This window comes from Simochromis diagramma, unplaced genomic scaffold, assembly GCF_900408965.1.
Source record: "Simochromis diagramma unplaced genomic scaffold, fSimDia1.1 OVJJ01000402.1, whole genome shotgun sequence".
NCBI classification, from domain to species: domain Eukaryota; kingdom Metazoa; phylum Chordata; class Actinopteri; order Cichliformes; family Cichlidae; genus Simochromis; species Simochromis diagramma.
In genome coordinates this window covers 12,688-37,220 of record NW_024386972.1, presented here as the reverse complement: position 1 = coordinate 37,220, position 24,533 = coordinate 12,688, and the positions used below count along the sequence as shown (strand labels likewise).

At 42.3% G+C, this 24,533-nt stretch overlaps 1 protein-coding gene across 1 annotated transcript in view; it reads right to left on the bottom strand.

Annotated features, from left to right (window-relative positions):
• The window catches only part of LOC120738074 (alpha-tectorin-like), a 38,972-nt gene extending 14,691 nt beyond the window's left edge, over positions 1 to 24,281 (bottom strand). The window contains exons 1-11 of the mRNA XM_040039113.1: positions 24,233 to 24,281; positions 23,899 to 23,960; positions 23,791 to 23,808; positions 23,482 to 23,496; positions 10,215 to 10,229; positions 9,810 to 9,824; positions 9,180 to 9,295; positions 8,681 to 8,959; positions 3,681 to 3,776; positions 3,394 to 3,559; positions 2,689 to 3,089 (exon numbers count right to left, since the gene is read on the bottom strand). Coding sequence (XP_039895047.1) covers positions 2,689 to 3,089; positions 3,394 to 3,559; positions 3,681 to 3,776; positions 8,681 to 8,959; positions 9,180 to 9,295; positions 9,810 to 9,824; positions 10,215 to 10,229; positions 23,482 to 23,496; positions 23,791 to 23,808; positions 23,899 to 23,944 — 1,167 coding nt within the window. The 5' untranslated portion in view covers positions 23,945 to 23,960; positions 24,233 to 24,281. The remainder of the gene's footprint in view (positions 1 to 2,688; positions 3,090 to 3,393; positions 3,560 to 3,680; positions 3,777 to 8,680; positions 8,960 to 9,179; positions 9,296 to 9,809; positions 9,825 to 10,214; positions 10,230 to 23,481; positions 23,497 to 23,790; positions 23,809 to 23,898; positions 23,961 to 24,232) is intronic.
• Positions 24,282 to 24,533: the final 252 nt, after the last annotated feature.

Genomic DNA, 24,533 nt, shown 5'->3' with positions numbered 1-24,533 from the left:
CCTCTCCCGTTAATGCGGCAGGTAAATAATCAACTAACAGTGCATATTATGTTAGCGCGATCTGCCTTATTACAAAACCTGCCATTACTGTGCGTTGCATTTAGGTGACCATGATGAGAGAGAGAGAGACAGAGTCTGGCTGGCTCAGATGCTGGCAGTTCTCGCTGCAGTCTACCGTTAGCGTCTCCTTTCAGGCCAGGATAGACGAATGTCACCGAGCAGTGACTACGTTTGTGGTAAAAGGCTTGCACCCATTTGCCACAGCAGATGCCCCCAATTTTCGGAAGGTGAATGTGTTTAATTGTAGGCAGGGACATTACTGGATATTCTTGTGTAATTGCTACAGAATAATTTGTTATACTTTGTTATTGCTACAGAAGAATATTTATTTTATTATTTAACATTTACACTTTTTTTTTTCCTGGGGACCCTGTGACACCCCATCGAAGAGCCATAGGCTGTGGATCTCTTAAGATCTCACTGTTGGGTTTGTAAGGCCATGTTACTCCTTTTTTTTTTTTTTTTTTTTTTTGTGTCCCGTTTGGATCTTTAGCCATCAGAATTGTTGTCTTAAGGCCAAGAAAGATGCCAAGCGGATTTATTTTACCAAGTGGATCATCATGGCCTTGCCATATTGGCCCATTTGATTGACCTTTATTATAATTATGAATTTATTTTATTTTCAGTTGCTACAAACGGGACAGACATGACTGGGGGATAGGACAGGGAGAAAGAATGAAAGAAAGAGAGGGAGAGAAAGAAAACCAAAGGGGAGAAGAGACTGTGAGAAGGGGGGGAAGAAAAAAAAAACAAACAAACAAAAAAAACAAAACACCTGGGTCACCTGTAGGGAGAAAAAAAACAGAAGAGAAAGCAAACAACAAAGAGCAACATAATAAAAAAAACGGCACCATCACAATAAACTAGCTAGCAGTAGATATCAGTAGATACTAAATAATAAACGATATTGTGCAGCACGCAAGATAGACAGCGCACAATGTGCTTTGAGGCAGCAGCCAAGGCCATGTTACTCCTAAATTTCTATCTTGTTCAAAGAGAAGATATAAAACAAAGTTCTAAGCTAAACGACCTCTGTGTTCTCCTTTTTTAAAAAGAATCGATAAGAGAATCGATAAAGAATCGAATCAGAATTGTGAAAATCTTATCAATACCCATCCCTAGTCGTGCGTATGTTTACTTTGGTGTAGCATCTCTGCTTCTAAGACATTTATCAGCAACAAGGTCATGAATTTCTGCACAGCAAAATCTCCAGTGTTAAATTAACACTGGAGAGTGTCTATATGGGTCCACACCTCTGAGTGTTAAATACAACACTGTTGAGTGTTAAATTAACACTTTTGACAGTGTTATATGTTTAAAAGTAACCTAGTCAGTTTTGAAGATTAGCAATGGCTAACACTGAGCAGTGCTGTTTTTCTAACACTGGAATATTTCTAACATGTTAGAAATATTCCAGTGTTAGAAAAACAGCACTGCTCAGTGTTAGCCATGTGCTGTTTTTCTAACACTGGAATATTTCTAACATGTTAGAAATATTCCAGTGTTAGAAAAACAGCACTGCTCAGTGTTAGCCATTGCTAATCTTCAAAACTGACTAGGTTACTTTTAAACATATAACACTGTCAAAAGTGTTAATTTAACACTCAACAGTGTTGTATTTAACACTCAGAGGTGTGGACCCATATAGACACTCTCCAGTGTTAATTTAACACTGGAGATTTGTGGTGTTGGAATTCAGTCACAATTTTGCCTGATATAGGTTTCCAGCTGAAGAGTTTGTGGTGGTCTTTGACTTTTTCTTGTCATTTAATGATGCCCCAAATCTTCTCTATAGGTGAAAGATCTCGACTGCAGGCAGGCCAATTCAGCATTCGGACTCTTCTCTGACTAAGACATGCTGTTGTAATAGCTGTAGTATCTAGTTTTGAATTGTCCTGCTGAAATACACGAGGCCTTCTCTTTAGATGTTGTCTGAGGGGGAGCACATGTTGCTCTAAAACCTTTATATACCTTTCATTATTCATGGTTCCTTCCAAAACATAACTTTATACACTTATGCACATCCATACCATCGGAGATCCTGGAATCAAATGCTGATAACATGCTGGAAGGTCTCCCAAGGTGTCCATAATTACCAACAAGAATGTAAAATTTGCACTCATCTGAAACAGTCCATTTCAAATAAGTCTTGGCTCACAGGTCAATGTTCAAATATGGCTTCCTTTTTGCATGATAGAGCTTTAGTTGGCATCTGCAGATGGCACGGCGGATTGTGTTAACAAACAGTTGTTTATGGAAGTATCTCTGGGCCCATTTAGTAATGCCAGTGACACAATTATTATGCAGTGTCACATGACAGCCCAGAGCTCACTGGGATCCAATAACAGTGAAGCATCAAATTTGAAATTAGCTCATTCGGTACATAAAATTTAAAAGTTCAATGCAATTTAATTATACACAGCCAAGTCACAACAACAGTTGCCTCGAGGCACTGTAAGATAACGACCCTGATAAACATATTTAGTTTAAACATGTTATGTTATTTATGTTCTGTTGTGGCTCATAATGTGTGATTTGAAAGTCTTTCAGTTTTCATCTTGTTTAAATTTAAAGAATGTCCAAATTTTCAGGAATTCAGATTCTATAAACTTGATTGATGTTGCATACCTTTGCCGCACCATGACGTCCTTTGACAAGCTCAATCGTGTCATTGTAGACATGTACTTTCACCAGTCGTGTCCAAGAAACGTGAGTACTGCCTCTGTGCTCATTCTTGCCCTCTACTCTGTAGTAGGGCAGTCCACTATTACATTGCTGAGAAAGAACATAAGTGCAGGTGCCCTGAAAGTGGAACACTCGATTATCAAAGGTGTAGTAATGGGGATCGCCACTTATGGTGCAGGTGCGTCTCTGGACTGTCTGGCAGGAAAACTGGAAGGAAGTAGGCCGGCAGATCTGTGAAAAGGAGCACGGCTGGTTGCGGCACTGCAGGCCTGCTGATGTACATGTGCATTTCTGGGCACAGGTCCTGTCACTCCAGAAGGAATCCCCAAGCTGCACAGGAAGACCTTTAAGAAAATACAAAAATGACAGTTTTACTTTACCACTTTTACCTCAAGTTGGAAACACTATCATTAAATAATAATAATAATCTTAATTTTTAAGTTTTTGTTACTTTTTGTCAATTATTTTCACAGAGTGGAGATCACAAATGAAGATGGAATAAATGATGGAACATGGAGAGATTGAGAACTAATTTTCTCACTGTTTTGTGAACAGGAATTTCATGATGTTTTTACAGAGTTTTGATTCATACATTTCAGTACATCACTGCAGCTGGCTATGGTAATCACATTCTAGTTTTGCTTTTACCATTGAAAATACAGCCTCTTGATCCATGATCTAGCCTGAAGGCCCAGCGTCCGGGCACATGGACATTGCTGCTGAGACGGAAATTTGAGAAATTTCCAGTTGCGTTGCTTGAGAATGATCCAGGGATGGAAAAATGGTGAGAAGAATTGATTGTATCATATCCAGCCTGAAAATGATAATCACATGGTTATTTTGTATCTATAAATTAATATGAATATTTTTACTATAAAGGACAAGGCAACTAAAAAGATGTTTTTTAAACTGAATATATTTGTAATGATTCCAACCTGTACAGGATGATGGGTGAAAGCTATTGTTCCATAGTTCATCAGTACAAATGAATACTGGCCACCAGAGATCAAGACTGCCTGGAATGTTGTTTTCTGAAAAACGGTAAAGTGCTGTTTTTAAAGTCTATATATTTATAGCTAACACACACATATATATCATATTTCCCAGTTTAGAAGTTGATTTATTGTTCCAGTATGAACATGCACATATACAGCTGAAACCAGATATTTACAAAAATTTCAGAAACAAAGACGAAAAATATTTTTTTCTTTTACTGTCAAACACCAGAGTAAACTTTTGAGCATAAATTTTGTTTTTGATCAATAAATATTAACCATTTTTTTGTATTTGTGAAATGTCAGAATAAAGAGAGGGAAAATTGTTATGAATTTGTTTTTAAGTTATATCAAAGTTAGAAGTATACATACACTTCCTCAGTATTTGATAGAATTGCCCCAAACTATTTCACTTGGGTCAAACGTTTCGGGTATCCTTCAACAAGCTTTCTACAATAGTTTGCTGGAATCTTGGCCCACTCCTCTTGACAGAACTGGTCTAAGTGGGTCAGGTTTGCAGGCCTTATTCTTCTTCTCACTGCCGCCCACAAATTTTCTATGGGACTGTAACTAATTTGGAGGTATGCTTGGGGTCACTGTCCATTTGGAAGACCCATTTGCGCCCAAGCTTCAACGTACTGGCTGTGATGTCTTCAGACGTTGCTTCAAGAAGTCCAAATGATTTTCATTTCCCATGTTGCTATCTATTTTGTGAAGTGCACCAGTCCCTTCTGCAGCAAAACAGTCCCACAACATGATGCTGCCACCCCCATACATCATAGTTCGGATGGTGTTCTTAGGCTTCAAAGCTTCCACCTTTTTCCTCCATATATACCGTTTATCATTTTGGCCAAAAAGTTCAGTTTTTGTTTCGCCAGACCACACGACATGTCTCCAAAAAAACTTTAGTTTGGCTTTTTTATGGTGGTTTTGAAGTAATGGCTCTCTCCTCCCAGAGTAACCTTTCAGCTATTGCTGGTACATCAGTACTTGTGTACCAGCATGTAATGGTACTCGTTTTACTGTGGATAGTGACACTGTCTTACCAGTTTCAGCCAGCATATTCACAAGGTCTTTTGCTGTTGTCCTGGAGTTGATTTGCATATTTTGCATCAAAAAACATTCCTATCTCTGGGACTCAAAATACTTCCTGACCAGCATGATGGTTTTACATTCCCATGTTTTTTATACCTCTATTTATTGTGTGAATGGATGAACTTGGTGCTGTAATAGTAATTTTACAATGTATGTTGAAGGGATATTACTGCCCACTGTTGGTCAATCCATGCATTACAAGCAATAAAAGGATTTCGTTTGAAACATCAGGTTATGGGCCCATAGGTTGCAAAAGGACGCTGCTAACACATTTTTTTTGGGGGGGGGGGTCATAAACAGAGTTGTGGGATTCACAATGGAAGATAGACTGTTTATTGACAAGCTGAGCAGAGAATTGGGCAACGTGGAAATTTCAACTGGAGCACCTGTTGAAGGCAAAAGGACTGTGGGGTATGGTACAGGAGACGGAGCAGCTAGCTGCGGATGCTAATGCCCAAGCACGAGCTGAATTTGAACGGAAGAAGGAAAAGGCATTTTCAGTGCTGGTACTGAATGTAAGTATACCCCAATTGTACTTGATAACAAACTGTAAGACCCCCAAAGAAGCATGGGAGATGCTCAAAGCACAGTTTGAAAGAGATACTGTTGCTAACAAGTTATTTCTGAAGAAGTACTTCCGGTGTGAAATGAAGGAAGGAGAACATCTCAATGATCATTTAAAAAGAATGAAGGAACTTACTGATCACAAACAGTGAAACTCAGTGATGGCAGAGTAATTGAGGCTTTAGGTCTGGGCAACATAACAATGAAAATGTCATTCAGAATTAGTGATGGAAAAGATGTCACAATGTATGATGTGCTGTATGTTCCCAAATTATTAATGAACCTTTTCTCAGTGGGAGCTGCTGCCAAGAAAGGAAACACAGTGAAGTTCAAAAGGACTCATTGCTACATAAGAGGAAAGAATGGAGCTCTCCATGGAATGGGAACACAAAGCTCTGACGGCTTTTATCAGCTGGACATCGAGGGAAACTGCACAACTTGTCATGGAGCGTCAACTGCATCAGTTCCAGCAAGTATGTGGCATCAGCGCCTAGGTCACACTACAAATCTGAAAAAGCTCAAAAACTTGGTAAAAGGAGTTAGCTTTACAAAAGAAGAGGAGGACATTTTTTGTGAAGCTTGTGTTGAGGGCAAATTATCAAGAAAGCCTTACAAATCAGTGGGAGAAATACGATCAAAATGCAAGTTGCCAAACACATTCTGGGCAGAAGCTGTTGCTACTGCAGCTTACACACAGAATAGGCTCCCAACATCTTCTTTAAAGAACAAAACACCCTATCAGAGATGGTATGGAAAAAAAACAGACATTAGCCATATGAAAGTATTTGGTTGTGTTGCTTATGCTCATGTTCCAGACACAGAGAGAAAGAAGCTGGACAAAAAGGCAGTGAAAGTTTGTTTCCTGGGAAATGCAACCAATGCAAAAGGCTACCGACTGTGGGATGAGGAAAAAGGAAAAATACTGATTTGACGAGATGTGGTCTTCAATTAAACAGAGTTTAAATGCAAACAAAGTGAAAATTATCTCTGTTTGGGGAATGAGGTGACACTACACACGGGTGAAAGACAAACAAGTACTGAGGAGACTGTTGCCAGTGAGGTTGCAAAAGGAGATCAGCGTATCAGAAGACCTCCAAAGAGATATGGATTTGAGGAGTTTGCTGATGTAGTTACAGTTGACCATTATGCAAACATCTGTTGCGTCACAGAACCAAATACACTGGAAGAGGCTATGTCAAATACAAATGCAAAGGAGTGGGAAGAAGCAGCTGATTTGGAATATGAGTCACTGCTGGAAAATGGCACATGGGATTTAGTGGATCTACCAAAGGATCACAAAGCAGTTGGATCAAAATGGGTCTTTAAAGTTAAGCATCACAGTGATAGACAAGTGGAAAGATACAAGTGCAGATTTGTTGCAAAAGGCTATTCACAGATTTATGGTGCTGACTATGATGAAACATTCTCTCCAGTTGTACAATTTGGTTCAATCCGTACATTGTTATCATTTGCTGTGCAAAACAATCTAAATGTGCATCAAATTGATGTTGTGACTGCATTCTTGAATGGACACCTGAAGAGGAAGTCTACATGGAGCAGCCAGAGGGTTACATCAAACCTGGGCAGGAACATCTAGTGTGCAAACTAAACAAGTCAATATATGAACTGAAGCAGTCTCCACGTTGCTGGAGGAAAGCTTTTACAGAGTTCATGAAAACCATTGGTTTTACACAGAGTACTTCAGATCAGTGTGTGTTTGTTAGAACACGTCAGGAGTTGGAAATATTGGCTGTGTATGTTGATGATCTGATTTTGATTACAGAATCAGCAGAGCATGAAGAACTTAAAGGACACTCTGAAGAAACACTACAAAATGAAGGACATGGGTGAGCTATCCTACATTCTGGGCATCTCAGTGGTCCAAGACAAGGCCCAAAACCACGTTGTGCTTCATTAGAGACAGTATATTGAAACCATACTACAAAAGTATGGAATGGACACTCCCAATCCAGTAGCAACTCCAGCTGACACAAATGTCAAATTAAGAAAGAGTGATGATGTCAGTCAACCTGTAAACCCAAGCATGTATCAGTCAATGGTTGGAAGTTTATTGTATGCTGCCATGGCCACACGACCAGATATTGCACAAGCAGTGAGTGTGGTGTCAAGGTTCAATGCAAACCCAAACACTACACACCTGAAAGCTGTGAAAAGAATCCTGAGATATTTGAAAGGAACTCTAAACCGGGGACTCAAATATCAAAGGACAGAGACAGGAACCTTGGTTGGGTATTCAGATGCTGATTGGGCAGGTGATCAGGACGATCAACGTTCTACAACTGGAAACATCTTTCTACTTCCAGGAGGTGCAGTCAGTTGGCTTAGCAAGAAACAAGCAACAGTTGCACTTTCAACTGCAGAGGCTAAGTAAATTGCTTTGAGCCAAGCTGCACAAGAAGGAATTTGGTTAAGACGACTACTAACTGAGCTTGGAATGGAGACCACAGCAACAGTGATCCTGGAGCAATTGCAATCGCAAAAAATCCAGTTGATCATGCAAGAACAAAGCACATAGACATTCGTTACCACTACCTTCGTGAATGTGTGCAAAATGGACAAATCCAGCTGAAGTATTGCTGTACAAAAAACATGAAGGCTGACATCTTAACCAAACCACTGCCTAGACAAAAGTTTGAGTATCTCAGAGAGAAGATTGGACTGTGTGCAGTTTAAAAAGGGTTATCATCTGCTTAACATGCCTATATTATGCTTATGTCAATCATATAATGCAGAATAATAGTTTTGTCTAAGATGGACACAGTACATTTTTGTGTGTGTGTGAGTTCAAAGCAAAAGAGAAAATGTTTTATTTTCTAGTAACACTGTGATATAGGTGCATTTTTTTTTGGGGGGGGGGGGGGGGGGGTGAGCAATGGCAGTCAAGTAAGTGAACTCCATGGATGGAACTCAGTTAACTTATCAGTACCTTCTTAAGCTCAGAATGGAATCATCTGGAGTTTTTATTATTATTAAATACACTATAAACTTATTCTATACTTCTGACTATAAAGTATGTATACTTCTGACTTTGATGAAAGTAAGAAAAAATACATTCTCTGTCTCTTTATTCTGACATTTCACGAATACAAAAAATGGGTTAATATTTATTGATCTAAAACAAAAACAAGAATTTACTCTAATTTTATGTTTGATAGTAAAGAAAAATGTATTTGTGGGTTTTTTTTTTCTAAATATCTGGTTTCAACTTTATATCATCAATATGCACATAATTTATTTCCCAATTTAGGAAGCTGACTTACTGTTCCAGTTGTTGGATAATAGGCCACCTCATACCATGTTGCAACAAAGACCCAGGTGGCATTAAAGTTCAGTTCTGGGAAGTATTGATTAATGTCCTGCGTAGCTTGCCGGACAACACTGCCGTTAGTGTATTGGTCGTAGTAGACCTCACCACTAACTCTGGTGTCCATATCTGTCCAGAATGGAGCGATGATATCTCTTGCTACATAGGCTGGAAACCGATATGGTATCCATAGCCAAAATGGTTCATCAAACGTGAGGTCTCCATTGTTGTTTACCTGATGAAAGAAAAGTATTAACAACAATTGAAGGAACACAACTTATCATATTAAAAAAAAAAAAAAAGAACCCCCTATTTTGATCACCATGATCTTGGTATAAGGAAACCGTTTAAATTATTATTAAATTATTATATGCATTTATTTTTGCATATTTACAACTAACCTCTCTAACTGTAAGTGATTTACACATAAATAAATGAATTTGAATTTTACTCACATAAATCTGATTATATGACTTTCCAAAATATATAAAGGGCCTCAGCAGGGGAATAACAGGAGAACTTCCATCGAGAGTACGGCCCATTATCGTTCCAGAAATAGGGTAGAGTGGTGCTGGAAATAACAAAAGAGGATAACAAAATAAAAGTTGATGGATCTGTTTTTTTATCCATGTTTGCCTTATTTATCAATGTTTACCTCGTTTTATTACAGTGTTAATATTTGCAGATCAGAAATCCCATTGATTCTGTCTTTTTAAATGTAACATAATGAACAACCATAATAAATCCTTCACATAGACAGCTTTCGTATGTTAAGGAAGGAATATCAAAAGAAAACAACAAAAATTTAAAAAATATATTATAGCTATGACAGAAATCAGGTCAAATGTATCTGACAAATATTTAATAAATGAAATAAAAAAGTAAATGTTTAAAAATATCTGCAGCCCAAAGGGAAAATAGTTTGCTTAACTGTAAGCTTAGCGTAAAAGAAAGAAAGAAAGAAAAATCCAGCCCTAGTTTTGCTTTGACAAAAAAGAGTTTAATTCTCTAAGTGGCCTAGCTATAATTGCTGTGATGGCCACAGGACTATTTTAAAAGTATATAAAGAAATTATTTTGACTTACCTGGTGCCTCAGGACCTTTAAAATAAAAACAAGTAACAAATATTTGCTTTTTCCAAGTTTAATATAAAAACTAAATAAAACATACATATATTTACATAAATATTGAGCTTAAAGCCATTCATTTTTCTTTAAAGTTGTCTTTGGTAATATAGATAATCTTGACAGGTGATAACATTAAACAACAGATTTTAATGATTATATGACTAGATCTAATGAGTTTGAACAAATTATTTCCTGAATTATTTCATGGACTCACACAATACTGCAATTTAACTTTTTGGTATCCACAGGTAATCCTGACATTTCAGGGGATATTTTTGAAATATCATAATAGCCTTGAAACTCTGATTCTTTTTAAAGTTATATGAAAGTGTCTAAAAACCATAAAAAAATATTTCAGCTCACCTGATGTCACAGAACCTATGACAAAACAAATGATAAACAAATGTCATGTTTATTTTAACAATTAATGCATACATATATATATATATATATATATATATATATATATATATATATATATATATATATATATAAAATACTAAGCTTGCTGCAGTTTGTTATCAAGTCATAACGTGGATTATTTTGAAATATAATAGCATTGAACCAAAGTTGCTAATGACTATATGGAGAGATCTAATAATAAATACAAAATACTGAATTTAAAAGTATGCATTTCTCTTATTACATAATTACTCAGTATTGCAATTTTTTCTTGAAATATCACTATACAAACAAATTATTCTAACTTAGCTGTTGTCACAGGACCTGTCAGCAAACAGGCAAACAAATAAATGTTACATTAAATCACAGAAGAAATGCATACATGTATTGTCATGGTTCCAGGTCATTTTGACCCAGCATTTTTACTTTCCTGTGTTTTGGAGTTATTTTGATTTATGGTTAATGTTTTAGGTTCATTGGTAGTCTTAAGTTTAGTCTGTTTTGAGTTTCTTATATTCCCTGTTTGGTTTCTTGTCCATTTAGGCTCCCATTGTGTCTTTGTCCTCTGTGTCCCTCTCTATGTGTTTGTGTTTATGTGCACATGTGTGTGCTTATGTCTTGTTTCCCTTTTCTCTTCCCATGTCCCCCCTTCTCGTGTTCATTCCATGTCTCCCCTGTCTGTCATCTTTATCCATGTTTTCCCAGCCCGTCATAGCTCTCTCTTGTGCTCTCTCGCCCTCTCAGTTCCTTGTTCCCTTGCTCTCTGTGTGTGTCTCATCTCCCTTAACTGTCTGTGTCCCCCTCGTTGTCTCATCCCATTACAGTGGGGCAAAAAAGTATTTAGTCAGCCACCGATTGTGCAAGTTCCCCCACCTAAAATGATGACAGAGGTCAGTAATTTGCACCAGAGGTACACTTCAACTGTGAGAGACAGAATGTGAAAAAAAAATCCATGAATCCACATGGTAGGATTTGTAAAGAATTTATTCGTAAATCAGGGTGGAAAATAAGTATTTGGTCAATAACAAAAATACAACCCAATACTTTGTAACATAACCTTTGTTGGCAATAACAGAGGTCAAATGTTTACTATAGGTCTTTACCAGGTTTGCACACACAGTAGCTGGTATTTTGGCCCATTCCTCCATGCAGATCTTCTCGAGAGCAGTGATGTTTTGGGGCTGTCGCCGAGCAACACGGACTTTCAACTCCCGCCACAGATTTTCTATGGGGTTGAGGTCTGGAGACTGGCTAGGCCACTCCAGGACTTTCAAATGCTTCTTACGGAGCCACTCCTTTGTTGCCCGGGCGGTGTGTTTTGGATCATTGTCATGTTGGAAGACCCAGCCTCGTTTCATCTTCAAAGTTCTCACTGATGGAAGGAGGTTTTGGCTCAAAATCTCACGATACATGGCCCCATTCATTCTGTCCTTAACACGGATCAGTCGTCCTGTCCCCTTGGCAGAAGAACAGCCCCATAGCATGATGTTTCCACCCCCATGCTTCACAATAGGTATGGTGTTCTTGGGATGCAACTCAGTATTCTTCTTCTTCCAAACACGACGAGTTGAGTTTATACCAAAAAGTTCTACTTTGGTTTCATCTGACCACATGACATTCTCCCAATCCTCTGCTGTATCATCCATGTGCTCTCTGGCAAACTTCAGACAGGCCTGGACATGCACTGGCTTCAGCAGCGGAACACGTCTGGCACTGCGGGATTTGATTCCCTCCCGTTGTAGTGTGTTACTGATGGTGACCTTTGTTACTTTGGTCCCAGCTCTCTGCAGGTCATTCACCAGGTCCCCCCGTGTGGTTCTGGGATCTTTGCTCACCGTTCTCATGATCATTTTGACCCCATGAGATGAGATCTTGCGTGGAGCCCCAGATCGAGGGAGATTATCAGTGGTCTTGTATGTCTTCCATTTTCTGATGATTGCTCCCACAGTTGATTTTTTCACACCAAGCTGCTTGCCTATTGTAGATTCACTCTTCCCAGTCTGGTGCAGGTCTACAATACTTTTCCTGGTGTCCTTCGAAAGCTCTTTGGTCTTGGCAATGGCGGAGTTTGGAGTCTGACTGTTTGCGGCTGTGGACAGGTGTCTTTTATACAGATGATGAGTTCAAACAGGTGCCATTCATACAGGTAACGAGTGGGGGACAGAAAAGCTTCTTACAGAAGACGTTACAGGTTTGTGAGAGCCAGAGATTTTCCATGTTTGAGGTGACCAAATACTTATTTTTCACCCTGATTTACAAATAAATTCTTTACAAATCCTACCATGTGAATTCATGGATTTTTTTTTCACATTCTGTCTCTCACAGTTGAAGTGTACCTCTGGTGCAAATTACTGACCTCTGTCATCATTTTAAGTGGGGGAACTTGCACAATCGGTGGCTGACTAAATACTTTTTTGTCCCACTGTATCTCCCTAGTCCATCTTATTTTCCTCCCAGCTCCTGTGCCATGTTGTGTGAATTAGTCTGTGTCTTAGTGCTTCCTGTTTTACTTTGATAGTCTCCTTTATGGAGTGCATCATGTCTAGTTTGTTTCCCCCTGTCTCGTTAGTTAGATCACGTTCAGCTGTGTTTGCTCCTGTGGTTTGTTCCCTCGTTTGCCCTTGTGTGTATTTATGTCTGCATCTCCCTCCATCCTGAGAGAGCTCTAAAGATTACCAACAAATGATTCTAACTTAGCTGTTGTCACAGGACCTGTCAGCAAACAATTAAACGTTACATTTAATAACACAACAAATGCATACATAAGTATGTATTTGTTCATCTGCCTTCATATGTACATGAGCTTGTCTGACATTCCAGTAATGTCAGACAAGCAAAAATCTAACCAATAAACAATTTTCAATTTCCAAACTATCCATGTTGGTGTAAAACAGAGGTTGTGTACCATTCAAAATGATTTGACACGATGCACATTTCAGCAAACTCTCTTTTTACTTATTAGTGACACAATGCCCATTCCTGTAACTGATGGTACTTCACATGAAAGATAAATGTAATCACACTGTCATCACCCACTGGGTAGTGAATAGATCTACATTTTTATTTTTTTATTTTTTTATTTTTCTTACTAGCATATTTACTTATTTACTTTTCCATATTTACAAATAAGTTCTCTAACCCCAAGTAATTTACACACCAATGAATGAATTATAATTTTTACTCACATAAATCTAATTATATGACTGTCCAAAGTATATAAAGGGATGCAAGGGAAAAACAGGAGAACTTTCATCGAGAAACCGGGGACTTGTGGGGATAGTGTTGAAATATGTATGATATATATTCTATAATTACATTCAGAGATCTTATGAGTATGAACTACTTACTTCAACTTACTAATATAGTCCATAAGTATGTACATACATTTAAGGTTAACCTCTGCAATCTGCTTAAGCAAAATCTTCACACAGTTTTACTTTGTTATTATCAGTTACTAATAGGGATGGACCGATCCGATATACAGTATCGGTATCGGTCTGATCCTGACCTAAATTACTGGATCGGATATAGGGGAGAAATAAAAAATGTAACCCGATCCATTAAATATTTACAAAAGCACCTCACAAAACTTGCGACGTAGCGTAACCCAGGTAGTGACACTAGCACATCAGAGCAGTATACGTCACGCGATAGAGCGGCTGTTTAGTGCGAGACCTGTTGGCGGTCTGGAATTACTTCACACTGAAAGCATCTGGATTCTTGCTACATGCTGCCAAACTGGCATTTCATCTCCGAGCAAGCTATCCCAGAGAAGTAAAGCAAGTGTGTAAGTTCATCTCTGAATGTTTGTAAATCATTCCTACGTTAAGCTTAACAACCGATATATGGAGCTCGGACGTCTGTGCGCTGTCAATGTACAATGGACAGACTCAGGTTTTACTTTGAAAAAAAACTGTGTTGCGGGCTAAACACGTCTGGTTTGGAAAAAAACCCCACTTTTTTCATACTTGTGTTAAGTTTTGTATAGAAATTACACAAAATTCGGTCTCAGGTTCATTGTCATAGAAACAGCTTACACTGACATCCATCTTGATAAAAGATGAGTGTCATGAAGCCGTGTTTGCATTTATTTGCACTATTTTCCACTCTGGATATCTATTTATGTTAAACTTTAAGCATAAAAGGGTCCATTTTCCAACCTTTTTAGTTTTTTCTTGAATATAAACATTACTTTGGTCTGATATTGCACCTTTTTTTTTTTAGAACCAAAGAGTTTCTGAAGCCTGCATAAAATTGCATTTTGAAATTACTTTATTAATCCATCCATCTTCTTCATCCGCTTTATCCAAGGCCGGGTCGCGGGGGCAGCAGCCTAAGCAGAGAAGCCCAGACCTCCCTCTCCCCAGCCACCTCCTCCAGCTTATCTGGGGGAACTCCAAGGCGTTCCCAGGCCAGCCGAGAGATATAATCTCTCCAGCGTGTCCTGGGTCTGCCCCGGGCCTCCTCCCGGTGGGACATGCCCGGAACACCTCACCCAGGAGGCGCCTCACCTATACCCACAGCTCGTGGCCATAGGTGAGGGTAGGGACGTAGATCGACCGGTAAATTGAGAGGTCCTCGAAGTATTCCTTCCACCGCCTGACAATTTTCTCAGTTGACGTCAGCAGCGCTCCGCCAGCACTATACACAGTGCAGGTAGAGCACCGCTTTCCCCTCCTGGGACGCCTGACGGTGTGCCAGAATCTCTTCGAGGCAGTCCGAAAGTCTTTTTCCATGGCCTCTCCGAACTCCTCCCACACCCGAGTGTTTGCTTCAGCCACTGCCCGAGCCACATTCCGCTTGGCCTGTCGATACCTGTCAGCTGCCTCCGGAGTCCCACAGGCTAACCAAGCCCAATAGGACTCCTTCTTCAGCCTGGTGGCTCCCTTCACCTCTGGTGTCCACCATTTGGTTCGGGATTACCACCACGGCAGGCACCAACCACATTGTGGCCGCAGCTCAATGCAGCAGCTTCGGCAATGCAGACGCTGAACATGGTCCATTTGGACTCAGTGTCCCCAGTCTCCCTCGGAATGCTGTTGAAGCTCTGCCGGAGGTGTGCGTTGAAGATCTCGCGGACTGGGGCCTCTGCTAGACGTTCCCAGGACACCCTCACTACGCGTTTAGGTGCACCGGGTCTGTCCAGCGTCCTCCCCCGCCACCTGATCCAACTAACCACCAGGTGGTGATCAGTTGGCAGCTCAGCCCCTCTCTTTACCCGAGTGTCCAGAACATATGGTCGTAGGTCTGGTGATACGATTACAAAATCGATCATCGACCTGCGGCCTAGAGCGTCCTGGTGCCACGTGCACTTATGGAAACTCTTATGTTCGAACAAGGTGTTCATTATGGCCAAACTGTGATTTGCACAGAAGTCCAATAACAAAACACCGCTCGGGTTCAGATCAGGGAGGCCGTTCCTCCCAATCACGCCCCTCCAGGTCTCACTGTCGTTACCCACGTGAGCATTGAAGTCTCCAAGCAGGACAACAGAGTCTCCAGGAGGAGCACCTTCCAGCAGCCCCCCCCCCCGGGATTCTAAGAAGGCTGGGTACTCTGAACTGCCACTCGGCGCATAAGCGCAGATAAGAGTCAGGACCCGTTCCTTGACCCTAAGGCGCAGGGTACAAACCCTCTCATCCACCAGGAAAAACCACAACGTACCGGCAGCAAGCCGAGGGGATATTAGAATACCCACCCCAGCCCGCCGCCTCTCACCAGGGGCAACTCCAGACTGAGACAGAGTCCAGCCCCTCTCCAGGAGACTGGTTCCAGAGCTCAAGCCATGCGTAGAGGTGAGCCCGACTATATCTAGCCGGTACCTCTCAACCTCACGCACTAACTCAGGCTCCTTCCCCACCAGAGAGGTGAGATTCCATGTCCCTATTGCCAGTCTTGGAAGCCGGGGATCAGTCCGCCAGGGCCTCCACTCCTGGCCGCCGCCCGGCACACAATGCACCCGACCCCTATAGCGCCTCTTGCGGGTGGTGGGCCTGCAGGAGGATGGGCCCATGTATCCTCTTCGGGCTGTGTCCGGCCGGGCCCCATGGACTAAGGCCCGGCCACCAGACGCTTGCCCTCGGGCACCCTCCCTGGGCTTGGCTCCAGGGCGAGGCCCTGGTAACACTATCCCGGGCAGGGTAAACTGTTCCCTCGATGTTCTCTTCATAAGGGTCTTCTGAATTGCTCTTTGTCTGGTCCCTCACCCAGGACCAATTTGCCATGGGAGACCCTACCAGGGGGCAAAAGCCCCCAGACAAGATAGCCCCTGGGATCCCTGGGGGCACAAACTTCTCCACCACGATAAGGTAGCGATTCACGGAGAGTATTAATATTACTTTAAATACTTAGGTTTAAAGTTCTGCTAAAAGTTTAAATAAAAAGATTAGTATTGCTGAACTGCAAAATATTTTGGGTGCAGTGTATTTTTTGCATACACGTGTAATAGAATAGCTTTAGTGTTTTGAATTTTTAAATTTTAGTATGAACTTATAAAAAATGCAGCATGATATTTATAGTTGTTTTTTCATTGACATACTGTATTAATATTACTGATCTGAAGTCACACAAAAACTTAAAATCCTAGTATTTTTTTTACTGTAAAAAACCAGACATGTTGAGTAAATTATTTTTATACCTTGAAATGCAAATATAAATTGTACATTTTGAAAAATTATGCACATATTTTGTAAACATATACAACTATTTATCTAAAAATGCAGCCAATACACCTGCCGTTTTTTTATTTTATTTTGTACAACCATTTAAAAATATCACTCTAACTAAAATGAGAGAACAATCAGGTCTTGCAATAAGATGCCCCACAAATTATGTGTGCTAGTAAAAAAAAAAGTTTTTTTTAATTTAACACTAAGCATGTTAACACATGCTTAGTGTTAAATAAAATAACACTAAGCATTTTTACACTTAGTGTTATGTGTTTCATACTCCTTGCAGAAATGTTTTAATAGTCAGCATTCTCCTCCACCACACGAAGACTACAGGCCTGACAACAGGAGGTGTGTCACTCAGCTGGTTTTCTACCTGGTAACAATGTTTACATTGCAATGTGCCTTTGTGACATTCATTAGTGCCCTCACTGACACACACACACAAAACAATGACTACACAACAGACTAACTGCACAAGACAACACAACACACTAACTATACACACCACGCTAAACGTCATAAATCTCCCACTTCTAAAAACTCTCTCTCTCTCTCTCTCTGTCTCGCGGCCGTCACGTCACTCCCAAAACTTCCCCACTTCCTTAACAACCAAATCCCATGTGTTGGCTTTTTTTTTTTTAATTTGTTGATGTGGTACATTTTTCCACCAATAGGAAAGTGGTGACTGAGCACTCGGTCAGTTGGGGCCATCTTCCCAATGTATTCTTGGATGTTCGTTGTCTCATCCTGGACTGTGGTGCTGACACTCACCAGTCCCCGACCCCCTTCCTTCCGCTTAGCGTACAGCCTCAGGGTGCTGGACTTGGGGTGAAACCCTCCATGCATGGTAAGGAGCTTTCTTGTCTTTATGTCAGTGGCTTCTATCTCCTCCTTTGGCCAGCCTATTACCCCAGCAGGGTACCTGATCACGGGCAGGGCGTACGTGTTGATGGCCCGGATCTTGTTCTTACCATTCAGCTGACTCCTCAGGACTTGCCTGACCCTCTGCAGGTACTTGGTGGTTGCAGCTTTTCTAGCGGCCTCTTCATGGTTCCCATTCGCCTGCGGGATCCCCAGGTACTTGTAACTGTCCTCTATGTCTGCAATGTTGCCTTCTGGTAGTTCAATCCCCTCAGTTCTGACTACCTTCCCTCTCTTTGTTACCATCCGACTACACTTTTCCAGTCCGAACGACATTCCAATGTCATTGCTGTATAGCCTGGTAGTGTGGATCAGTGAATCGATGTCTCGTTCACTCTTGGCATACAGCTTGATGTCATCCATGTACAGGAGGTGGCTGACAACTGCTCCGTTCCGTAGTCGGTATCCGTAGCCAGTCTTGTTAATGATCTCACTGAGGGGGTTCAGGCCTAGGCAGAACAGCAGTGGGGAAAGAACATCTCCTTGGTAGATCCCGCACTTGATGGTGACTTGTGCTATGGGCTTGGAGTTGGCCTCTAGTGTTGTACGCCACATCCCCATTGAGTTCCTGATGAAGGCTCTTAGGGTCCCATTGATCTTGTACAATTCTAGGCATTCCAGTATCCAGCTGTTGGGCATTGAGTCATAGGCCTTCTTGTAATCAATCCAGGCAGTGCACAGGTTGGTCAGTCTGGTCTTGCAGTCTCGGCTGACTGTTCTGTCTACCAGTAGCTGGTGTTTTGCGCCTCTGGTATTCTTGCCAATTCCTTTCTGTGTCCCGCTCATGTATTGACCCATGTGCCTGTTCATCTTAGCCGATATGATGCCTGACAGGAGCTTCCATGTAGTACTGAGGCAGGTTATTGGTCGGTAGTTGGAGGGGACCGGTCCCTTCTTGGGGTCCTTGGGGATCAGGACCGTCCGACCTTCGGTTAGACATTCTGGGTGTCTCTCGTTAACTAGCAGCTGGTTCATTTGTGCTGCCAGACGCTCGTGGAGTGCAGTCAGCTTCTTTAGCCAGTAGGCGTGAACCATGTCGGGCCCTGGTGCTGTCCAACTCTTCATACTGGAGACCCTTTCTTGGATATCTGCCACTGTGATGGTTACTGGACCCTGTTCAGGGAGGTCACTGTGGTCTGGCCTCAGATAAAATTTAAAAACTTTGAAGTCCGAACTTTCAACACAGGCTGAAATAGAGACTCAGCGTGGCTGCAGCTTGTTGCTATGTCAGCTTAAATGTCAGTCATGTGATTTAGAGGTGCAGCGTGTCTGTGGATCCCAAACGGTTAATAACACTCACCTTCATTCCATTTCCAGAGTATAACAACCAACCACCTGTGTGAAATCTGAAATTCCCATGGTTTTGTTCAAAATGTGCTCTGGCACAATCATAAGCACCCTTGCTACTGAAAACAAGAAAATAACCGGTCTGCGCTATAGGCTGAACCATTTGTTAATGGTGGAGTGGGGTAACATGACACAATATGTTCAGTTTTAGCATTTATATTGACTGTTAACTGTAACTACGCTCAAAGTGTTAATGCTATCTTATTCTAATAAAGAACATTGTCATATGCAAAACTAGAGTGGCACTTCGGGCGGCAAGAGATAATTTTAGGGTGGCACTTGCCACCCTATGCCACCCTTCTAGATCTGCCCCTGATTGAAACTATTCATTGTTTCCATCAACCCAACAATCAGAAACAAAGTTTGTCTTTGTTCTTCCAAGATATGTAATGAGAATTAATAAATTATTTCTAAAAGCAAAAGGTTTTAGTATTTTAAGAAACTGTAAGAAACAATGAGATGGTTGCCTAAGACTGAACTTGTTAGGATGCCTGGGTCGTTGACTCAGGGGTTTTGAGTTTATTATATTATTTATACTTTCTAGTTTTTGGTTTCTTTGAGTTCTGTCTTATAGTTTATGTCTCTGTCTTCTCTAGCTGCTCTATCTCCCCTGTCAGCTGTATCCCCTTGTCTAGTTCGCGTCTCTGTGTGTCCTTAGTGGCTATATCCCCGTGTCCAGTCAGTGTCTGTGTCTGCCCTGGTCCCACGTCTCTGTTCCCTCTGTTGCAGTGCGTGCGAGTCTGTGTCTTTGTTCAGTTTGTGTTATGTGTTTCCTGTTTTACTTTGAAAGTCCATGTCTGATGTTAATGTGTCTGGTTTTGCTTCCCCTTGTCTCGTTAGGCCTGATTTGCCCCAGCTGTGTTTCCCTCCTGTTACCCATTCCCTGATTGCTCCCTCTGTGTATTTAAGCCCTGTGTTTCTCTGTGTCCGTGTCGCGATCTACCGTTTTCCTAGCTGTGTGTTCTGTCATTCCTCCAGTTTAAGTTTGTTTTGAGTTTTTTCAGTTATGTTATATTTTGAGTACCAAATTAAAGCCTTTTTGAGTTCACGACTGTCTCCGGAGTCTGCACCTTGGGTCCTATTCTTGTCTGCACGCAGCCACACATAACAGAAGATCGCGACCAGAACATGGACCCTGCAGACTCCTTTTTCTCAGAGTTCAGCGGCGAGATGGAGCGGCTGGTGAGCCTGCTCGACCGCATCGCCCAGTCCTCGGATTTAAGGACCATGGCAGTGGGGCTGAGCGCGGTGGAGGCCATCATTCGGCATAATCCCTGGCTTAGCCAGTTTGCTAAGGACACTGAGTTGGGGAACACCATAACTGCCTGGAGAGAGCAAGTCAGGGCTAGTGAGCTTGCTCTCTCCCTCACTACATCTTCCCCACCGCTGCCGCAGGGCAACGCACACTCTGCCTCATCGCCACTGCAGGCTTCCTCCCCTTCCTCACGCCAGCCGGGACCTTGTTCGCCTGTCTGTTCGCCTGCCTTTTTTCTGGCGGCTGTGTGGTCGGAGGATGAGGAGGAGGTCTCCGTTTCTCCACCGGTTCCTGTTCCCTCGTCTAAAAGGAAGCGACGCCACCGTCGCTCCTCTCCTCGGTCATCCGTTCAGTCTCACGCCACGTCAGCTGGAGGGCCCGGGGAGCCCATTCAGCCTCACGCCTCGTCAGCTGGAGGGCCCGAGGAGCCCGTTCAGTCTCACGCCTCGTCAGCTGGAGGGCCCGAGGGGCCCGTTCAGCCACCTGTCTCCGCTGGAGGGTCCGAGGGGCCCGTTCAGCCACTTGTCTCCGCTGGAGGGTCCGAGGAACCGCTTCAGCCACCTGTCTCTGCTGGAGGGTCCGAGGAACCGCTTCAGCCGTCTCTTCCTGCTGGAGGATCCGAGGGGCCAGTTCAGCCTCCTGTCTCTGCTGGAGGGTCCGAGGGGCCCGTTCAGCCACCTGTCTCTGCTGGAGGGTCCGAGGGGCCCGTTCAGCCACCTGTCTCTGCTGGAGGGTCCGAGGAACCGCTTCAGCCGTCTCTTCCTGCTGGAGGATCCGAGGGGCCCGTTCAGCCTCTTGCCTCGTCAGCTGGGGGTCCGGGAGGACCCAGCCAGCACGTCCCAGTGTCTGCTGATGGTTCTGGCGAGGCCGTTCAGCTACCACCGGCTCCACCGCCTGGTCCGGCCTCCGAGTCTGCAGTTCCGTCTGGTCCGGCCTCCGAGTCTGCAGCTCCGCCTGGTCCTGCATCTGCAGCTCCGCCTGGTCCGGCCTCCGAGTCTGCAGTTCCGTCTGGTCCGGCCCCCGAGTCTGCAGTTCCGCCTGGTCCGGCCCCCGAGTCTGCAGCTCCGCCTGGTCCAGCCTCGGCCTCTGCAGCTCCGCCTGATCCGACCTCAGCCTCTGCAGCTCCGCCTGGTCCGGCCTCAGCCTCTGTAGCTCCGCCTGGTCCGGCCTCCGAGTGTTCAGCTTCGTCTGCTCCTGAGGTCTCCATGCTGTCTGTTCCTGCACGTCCTCTCCGGCCTGCACGTCCTGCACGGCCTGCACGTCCTGCACATCTTGTCCGGCCTGCACGTCCTGCTCGTCCTGCACGTCCTGCTCGTCCTGCACGTCCTGCTCGTCCTGTCCGGCCTGCTCGTCCTGCACGTCCTGTCCGGCCGATGACTGGACGTCATTGCCGTCATGGACGGCCCCCTGAACTACGTCGCCGTCGGTGCCTCCCGCCCGGCCGGCCTCCTGATCTGCTCGGTCGCCGTCGGTGCCTCCCGCCCGGCCGGCCTCCTGATCTGCTCGGTCGCCACCGTTGCCTCCCGCCTGGCCGGCCTCCTGACCTGTTTTCTGGGCTCTTGGACCATCAGCCTCCGGGCCGCCCCCCTGACCTGCCCGGGTTTGGACTGTTGTGCCGTTAGCCTCCGGGCCGGCCCCCCTGAACTTTTTTGAGACTATTGCCTGGGCCTCTGCGCCTTTCGTGAGCTCTTTTGTTTGTTTGCTTTTGGACTATGCCTGGGCCTTGGTGCTGTTGTTTTGGACTTTGTTCCTGTGTTTTGTTCTGTTGCTTTCCAGGCTCCGTTGTTTGTTCTTTTTTTTGTTTCTGGCTCCTTGTTTGGTTTGTTTCGAGCCCTCCATCCTGTTTCCCCCGCCGCCCGCCCTGGTTGGGTTGTTTTTGGGTTTTTTTGTTTTGGTGTTTTGGTTTGGGCTGTCTGGAAGCCAGCCCTTAAGGGGGGGGTACTGTTAGGATGCCTGGGTCGTTGACTCAGGGGTTTTGAGTTTATTATATTATTTATACTTTCTAGTCTTTGGTTTCTTTGAGTTCTGTCTTATAGTTTATGTCTCTGTCTTCTCTAGCTGCTCTGTCTCCCCTGTCAGCTGTATCCCCTTGTCTAGTTCACGTCTCTGTGTGTCCTTAGTGGCTATATCCCCGTGTCCAGTCAGTGTCTGTGTCTGCCCTGGTCCCACGTCTCTGTTCCCTCTGTTGCAGTGCGTGCGAGTCTGTGTCTTTGTTCAGTTTGTGTTATGTGTTTCCTGTTTTAATTTGAAAGTCCATGTCTGATGTTAATGTGTCTGGTTTTGCTTCCCCTTGTCTCGTTAGGCCTGATTTGCCCCAGCTGTGTTTCCCTCCTGTTACCCATTCCCTGATTGCTCCCTCTGTGTATTTAAGCCCTGTGTTTCTCTGTGTCCGTGTCGCGATCTACCGTTTTCCTAGCTGTGTGTTCTGTCATTCCTCCAGTTTAAGTTTGTTTTGAGTTTTTTCAGTTATGTTATATTTTGAGTACCAAATTAAAGCCTTTTTGAGTTCACGACTGTCTCCGGAGTCTGCACCTTGGGTCCTATTCCTGTCTGCACACAGCCACACCTAACAGAACTCAGATGAGGTTACTCTGATAATTTTATGAGGGGGTCTTATTTAAAAGATCTGCAGCCACACAGTTTCATGCCACAGAAAGCGTTGATTTACCGTGTGCCAAATTGTGTAAACCAACCAGCTTAATCTTTTCTGTGCTATGAATAAATGAGTTTCATTTTTGGTACTTAACGTTGGCAGATGGTGGAATGTGTTAATGTACGTTTTTTTGTTTGTTTTGGGTTTTTTTTACTGTTGCCTTATAATAGCAGTACTGTGCTACGCTTTTTTCCACGCCTATCTTGTGCCTGGAAAATCACATTTATATGTAAAGACTTAAAATATTCAATCTACTGTATAATGCAAACAATTGAATCAGCAAACAAATATTGTGTTTAAGTCAAATATTTCTTGCTTTCAAGGAGTGATGAGTGTAAAGAGGTCATTTAAATTTAAATTTCAAGAGGTATTTTAACTTACCTGATGTTGTGGGACCTATGACAAAAAATAAATTAATTAAATTAAATAAATAAATATAAACATATATATATATATATATATATATATATATATATATATATATATATATATATATATATATATATATATATATATACTGTTTAAAGCTACTCAGTGATCCTGTCAAGTAAATAGTGACTTTAGCAGTTTGTCTTATCAACTGGCAATGGCTATAATCTTGAAATATCATAAAACCTTTGAACCACAAAGCTTTTTGATTTTGAATTATAGAGAGGTAATAGAGGTTATAGAGACTAATTTTTAACTTACTTTGAGGATTCACACACCCTGCAATAAAAACAGTTGAACACATCAGTAAACCTGAATCAGCGAATAAATACAACAATAACTACTAGATTTAGTTTAATTACTACTTACTTATAATCACCAAAAACAGCACTGGTAACAGAATTTGACCTGCCATTGCTGAAAAGTCAAACCTAATAATCAAATAAGGATAAATTAAAATACATAACAAAAAACTGAAAAACATTAAAAGCATTAAACAGAGATAAACCATATGTATGTATACAGTTTTTCAAGTAATTTTTAGATCAAAAGTTTAAATGCATGGTGATCTGCATTTGAATTATCACAATTATTACAATTACAATTATTAATTATTGTGCAACTCATTGAAATCAAAATAATAATTTATTTAAAAATTTACTTAACCGTTAAAAGTTAATTGAAACTTTAATAAATTAGTTACCCTTGCACGTCTGCTTCTTTGGCTCATAAAAGTCTCATGTGATACTGCAGGACTCACACCAGAAGGTTTTTGTATTGTCAGTGCTGGCACAGTTCCATAAATGTCTTTTGCATTGTTCATAATGCTTATGAGAAAATACACTTGCTTCCTCATAACAATCATTCATACTTTTGTGAGTAAGAACAATGACTGTTATCTAACTTGCTGAAGTCATCAGTAAGTCGGTAAAGAAAAAATGAAATTAAAAAGTAATTAAAAAGCTATGAAATTGTACTTGTTCCAAGTACTTGCATTTCATGAT